The following is a 6,282-nucleotide window of genomic DNA, read 5'->3' on the forward strand; positions in this document are numbered from 1 at the left end:
GGTGGGTGGGGGGGTGTTTGATCTAAAAATGCCAGGACGTCTGGACTGTACCCAGAAGGTTGACTACACCTGTCAGAGCTGGTAGTTAAAGTGGGGGTCATTTGTGGGTCATGCCTGGACCAAACACCTGATCTCAGCCAGGTTGGGTGGGGGGGAGTTGAAGGGGGGTCTACAGGGGGGTTGGAAATGGACTACAGACACTGAATATAATATTTAGGGTTAAGAGGCTTCACTTTTCTCAACGTGTTTTTAAAAAAAAAAAAACACATTTATTTTCGAGTCGCACTGAAACCAAAAAGTGGTTTGAATTTCAAGGGTAATTTCAGATCTAAATGACACTTTGCTCCACGGCTGATTTCTGCCTTTTCTGATGAATCATAAAAATAATATTTGATATCATTCCTTGGGTCAAAACAGTACATTTGGAGACTGAACTGAATGATCGATCCTCTTTCCCCCCATGTGTAAAACCACAAGCCTATTTTCTTTTAGGGGGGGGAGGGGGGGGTGACACTGGATGAGAACAAAACCATTTGGTCTAAATATAAACTGATTTTTCGTTCAGCTGCTTTCTATGCACCGGAGATGAAGAGCTAGGTTTAAAAACCTCTCTCATCAGCACCGGGGGAACTTTCCCAGAGATTCATTGAGATCCGATCGATAGGATCCATACTGGTACTTCCTATGGACGGGTCCATAAAAGACCAGGTTGCCTTTTTACTTCTCTTTTGCGTCACGTTCGTCCTCCGAGGACCGTATAAGTCCATTTATCATGTGAATATCACGGAGAGTCTCTGCAGCCATAATGTCTCTAAAAGCACTACCCTGCCCTCCTAATCTCATTATGTAATGGACGCAGTGCACCATCAGGAGCCTGTATGTTCTCCACATACTGTAACATGTAGCAGTGTTTCTGTGACATCGCCAAGTTGACATAAAAACCTGCGGCTCAGAGTTGTTTTAGTGGAGGCCAGGACTGGACCATTACTGCACTGAGAGAGTACAGAGTACTCACCGTGGTACAGAGCAGGGACCACCACATGTTTTTGGCTTCAGAGCTACAATTCAAATGACCGGGCTAAAGTGATCTACGTTAAATATATATTTACTCATATGAACCAAACATATTTATACATATATATAATATGTTGGGTGCTGATTAAATTAAAAGATTAATTCTGACAGTATATGTTTAATACCATACACTGTAGAATTATATTTATATAAATGTACATATGTGTATATATATATTTTATATATGTATGTATATATTTATGTATATAAATATATATATTTTATTTTTATTTTAATTGCTCATGATGTATCAGCACTCCCATTGCTTCTGATAGATCCTACTTAGGGAGTACTAGTATGAACAGACACTGTGACCGAAAAAAACCCCATTAAAATTGGTAGATTTTGGTGAGTAAACTATTCAAACGTACTTTCATTTTCTTTTCCTCGAGCTCATTCCCTCTGCTCTTTTCAAATGATTTTGCAGGAGTGATTGTGAAATCGGACTCTTATATCTAATGGTATCACTCAAAAGGAAATATCCACCGCGCAAGTAAATGAGCTGCAATACTTCAGTATCCTGATGTGTAATTAATGGATACAGTGGATGAAGTACTTGGAAGAAAACCAGCGTTTTTCTTTTTACTGTTTTCTGGTCGAGGGACAAAAACCTCCCCAAAAAAAGTATATGTTCATTAAAATAAAAAGTAGCTGCATTTCTCCATGATTCGTTTTTAACCTACGGTATCTGATTTAGGCAGTTCAATAAATATCTAGTGACATACAGAGTGGAAATAGTTATTAGGGAACTCTTGGCTCAGGGGGACGGGGGTATATTTGTCTACTTCACCACAGTTAGGCATGGAAAAATCATTGACAAAGAGGCGGCTTCACAGCGAAAAGCACACGGCCACATCATATTTGTGGCCAAACGCTGCGTGCCGGGAGGTTTTTAGGGCATGTGGCCTCCAGCTCTGATGCAACAGCTGAGACGTTTGTCCCAGAAAATGATTTTCTGTCATTGTCTTCCCCTCCCGCAGCCGTCCAGGTCCACATTCTGAAGACAGAAAAGGCCGGAGAGTGGTGGAAGTTCACCGTCAACATCATCTCCGTCTACAAGCAGGGCGAGAGCCGCATCCGCCGCGGGGACCAGTTCCTGTGGGTCCGGGCCAAAGACGTGGCCTGTAAGTGTCCCAAGATCAAGCCTGGGAAGAAGTACCTGTTGCTGGGGAACGACGAGGACTCCCCCGGGCAGAGCGGAGTGGTGGCGGACAAGGGCAGTCTGGTTATTCAGTGGAGGGACACGTGGGCACGCAGGCTGAGGAAGTTCCAGCAGCGGGAGAAGAAAGGCAAGTGCAAGAAGCCATAGGCGGAAAAACATTGGAGGACGTCAGGGCTCGAGGAGGAATTCAAAAGAAACTCCGAGCAGGTGATTTGGATAAAAGAGAGAGGGGGAGAGAGTGAGAGAGAGAGACGGCAAGAGATGGACAGAGGACCACAGACAGAGAAGAGACTGTTTCAGTTGCTGCTTTTTTGTGTAGAAGCATGAAGATAATTATTTAGGATGATTTGTTTTTTCTAGTGAACTTTTGTTGAAGGAGCTCACTCTGCAGATTTGGGTTTTTTTTTTAAATGTTTTTGTTTTGTTTTGTTTTTTACTTTGGAGATTCGTCTCTTGTGGATTTGCCGAATTTGCACCTAATACCAGTATATTAAAGTACTTGTTTCTTGTTATTTCAATAAGAAATTATAAAGGTTTTTTTTATTTTCTGTAGGTGCAAAATGACACACAAACCCCCCACGTAATAACCACTACAATTCTGCCTCTGCATGGTTTTGTTACCGTCGTCTTAGCTCTTGTTTGAACGACAGACTTCACTGAGGCAGAACTCCTGATCAGAACTGAACCACAGAGAGGATTTTCACAGTCCTGAGTGACGCTCCGGCTCTTAGTTCACCTGACTTGTACAACTCTTGCCTCATTTTCAGCTGAAAAAGCAAGGACGTTGTTGCTAACCTTCTCTGGCCCAGGCAGTGGTTCCAAAACTTTCTCAGCAGCTACTGTACACACCACATCCACAGCTTCAAAACTCCATTCAACTTTACCTAAAACACTGTAATACCTCGAAAATTACTATTGTCAGTCAAAAAGGAAATTGTTTATACTCCATACTGATGGACATAAAAGTAAAATATTAACAATCAAAAACACAAAATCTACCCAGCTGCCACCCCACAGGGACCCGCCCCACACTTGGAGAACCACTAGAATAAAACTTCAGTAGAGACAGATCTGATCTGTTTGGTTTGTTTCATCCATTTCTGAGGCGCAGTCAGTGTTTGTACAAAGTTACATGTAAATGCTTAACGTTAAGTTTGTTTTAACTGGTGCTGCTTATGTCACTCATGGTTCAACATTTCCAGGCAAAGACACATTCAACAGTCACTGATCGCAACCCCAGAGCTTTCATTCAAAACTCTCGTAAAATAAAACAACAGCCCTGATAGGAACACGATGACATCAGAAGCTGAAGTCCCAGCTTCATACGGAGTTCGAGGCTCCGCCCCAGGCAAACAGAGCCGCCGCTCTAACACGCCGTCACCACTGACCATGACCTGCACTTAGCTGTTCCAAGTGCAACGATGCAGATGTTAGAATGTGTCTCTTTTCTTCACACCAGCTCACGACAAACTGTAAACACTGTGTGGAAAAATGTATTTTTTAAAGGAGGAAATTCTTTTTTTTTTCTGATCTCTGTCGCACGTAAGGTGATACAAAAAACAAACGATCTTTTCTTGGAAAGATTTGCAAATAAGGAAGCACGGGATGAAAAGGACTTGTACAGAAGGGAACGCAAAGACACACAAACAAAAAACAAACAAACAGGAAATCGTATCAAAATGTGTGACGGAACACTACGAGACTGAAACACAGGTTCGCTGTCCACACACAGTGTACGGTCAATCACTTGATGCTGGACCATTTCAAACACACCGTTCATTCAAACGCTGTCCACTTTGTAAACCAGGGCTTCTTTAAGTCCATCACCAAGGATTGAGCAACGCTTTGGGTGTTTGAGCAACTTCTTGAAACAGTTCATGGCACATTTAGAATGTTGGGAAAAATATATTGACAAATGGTGAACAGCTTAACTATAAATATATATATATACCTATATATTCACACATATATGTATATATATTTAAATATATAGATACATATATGTACATATGTGTGTATATATATAAATATATACATATATATTCACACATATATATACATTGGTATATATGTGTATATATAAAAATATATATACACATATATTCACAACTATGTATGTGTATGTGCATATATATGTATACACCAGGTGCCTTGGTGAAAAGTAAACTTTCTTGCAGTGTGAGTTAACGTCAAAACTGTGTGAAAATATTGGATATACAGCACAGCTCATCCTGCGCACGCGTTACAAAAAAAAAACCGCGCAAAAAACGTTTCATCCGATCAATTTCACGATTTACCTCCTTCAGTTCGACAGCCCTGACACATGTTTAAAACCAGCAGTTCACACTCTCCACGTTCTGAAGCCTCATACTGTACATTGTTTATTCCGGAGTGATTCTGGTTCAGCTCCCTGATGAAATGCTACACCCGTACCTGTCAAAGCCTTGCTTTGTGTTCATACTATGAATTGTAAATGTTTAGTTGTTACCATTGCAAAGACCTTTCCTTATTTTGCAATGTTGTTTTTTTTTTCAATGCGTACTAATATATTACGGTTATTATATATGAATATATTTAATGACACAAGACATTGTGGATTTTATTGTCTTTACAAACTTTTTTTTTCTTTTTTTTTTTACTTGTGGTTCTTTAGATTGTTGCCAATAAAGAAGGAAATAATAACTACTGAACACAGCGACCTGGTAGAACTAAGTACAGATTTTCAGTTGAAATAAACTTGTTACATTGAAAAGTTTTTTTTGTCCTGCATTGTTTTAAAGTTACGACTCATTGACAATATTTGACTTCTGATGGACTTTATAGTATCTTTGCTTTTGACAAAGTAAAAAAATGTTAGCCAGGTGTCTCAAACACCTGGCACACGGGTCGCATACGGCTCTTTTTTTTCGGCCGATACCGGTCAGTACGACGGACCGGTGGTGCTCTACCAGGTCTCCCCCACGGCCACACACGTCGTATACATATATATTATTCTTAAAAAACGATTCATCGACACATTGACGTAACTCCAAGCACAGACAGAGATCCGATATTTCAGTCTTTTATTCATAATCACAGTCCTACAACTCTCAGCTTCAGTGCAGTGACGTCCAGTCAGGTCTCTCAAGTCCACAGTCCAGTCTTCGTATACGTCGTCTCTTCCTCTCATTGGTCCCGGCTCCTGCTAATATGAAGCAAAGCAGACGCGGGTATTCTAGCAGAAGTCGACCGTAGATCCGTCACGATAAAGAACTTCCATAGATACGAATGACGGGAATCTTCACAATAGTCCACTGGTTAATTTTTGAGGCTTCATCCTGTCAGTACTGGAACCTGAAAGATGTAGAATTTTGAAAAATTGCTGAATTATCCCCATACCAGGGGTTGTGGATCGTTGCACTATAGGATTTATTTTACATTTATTGTCACTAGCACTGTTGTATTTTACAGTATTTATAGGATTAAACAACACGAAAAACGAAATGTTTTTTATGCTATCGAGCATCGATAATTGACGTGGCCCCCTGGTGAAATGACGGCGGCGGCAGCGGACCTCAGCTCGTGTGGGTTTGAGACCACTGGTGCTGCTTCAGATGTTCACCCAAGTTAAATATCAAGTTACAAAACACAGTAATCCTCCAGAGTGAGGCCTGGGCATGAACGCAGACCGCCAGTCTGAGAGTCCAAGAACCATCAAGTGGAAATGTCATTTATTAGAAATCACACGCCGTACTGATTCACAAGAAAAAAAAATGTTAGTAACACAGCCGAGCAGTTAGTTTTGGCAGAAAAGCTACTTTATAAACACGGTAAAACCCCAAGATAAATGATAACATTAGACGGCCACAGTAACGCACGTGCACGTATACTGTCGGTAGAAGTCAATTTTTCCAAGTTTGTGCGAATTAATGTACACAATGTGAGCCTGAGTTCAGACCACATATAAATCCATAGACTATATTTTTATGTTTTTTTGTGCAAAGTTGAATCAATATTCAACACAAACCAGGCTAAAACATAAAAAAAAAAAACCTCTTCCTCAGCCG

General features: G+C 40.6%; 1 protein-coding gene across 2 annotated transcripts in view; it reads left to right on the plus strand.

Annotated features, from left to right (window-relative positions):
- ntn1a (netrin 1a) overlaps positions 1 to 4,988 on the plus strand; it is a 59,517-nt gene extending 54,529 nt beyond the window's left edge. For both annotated transcript variants that reach the window (XM_008316775.3, XM_008316776.3), the window contains exon 7: positions 2,055 to 4,988. In XM_008316775.3, the coding sequence (XP_008314997.1) occupies positions 2,055 to 2,383 (329 nt within the window). In that variant the 3' untranslated portion in view covers positions 2,384 to 4,988. The remainder of the gene's footprint in view (positions 1 to 2,054) is intronic.
- The last annotated feature ends 1,294 nt before the right edge of the window (positions 4,989 to 6,282 follow it).

This window comes from Cynoglossus semilaevis, chromosome 9 (assembly GCF_000523025.1).
Source record: "Cynoglossus semilaevis isolate Cse_v1.0 chromosome 9, Cse_v1.0, whole genome shotgun sequence".
Classification (NCBI taxonomy): Eukaryota; Metazoa; Chordata; class Actinopteri; order Pleuronectiformes; family Cynoglossidae; genus Cynoglossus; species Cynoglossus semilaevis.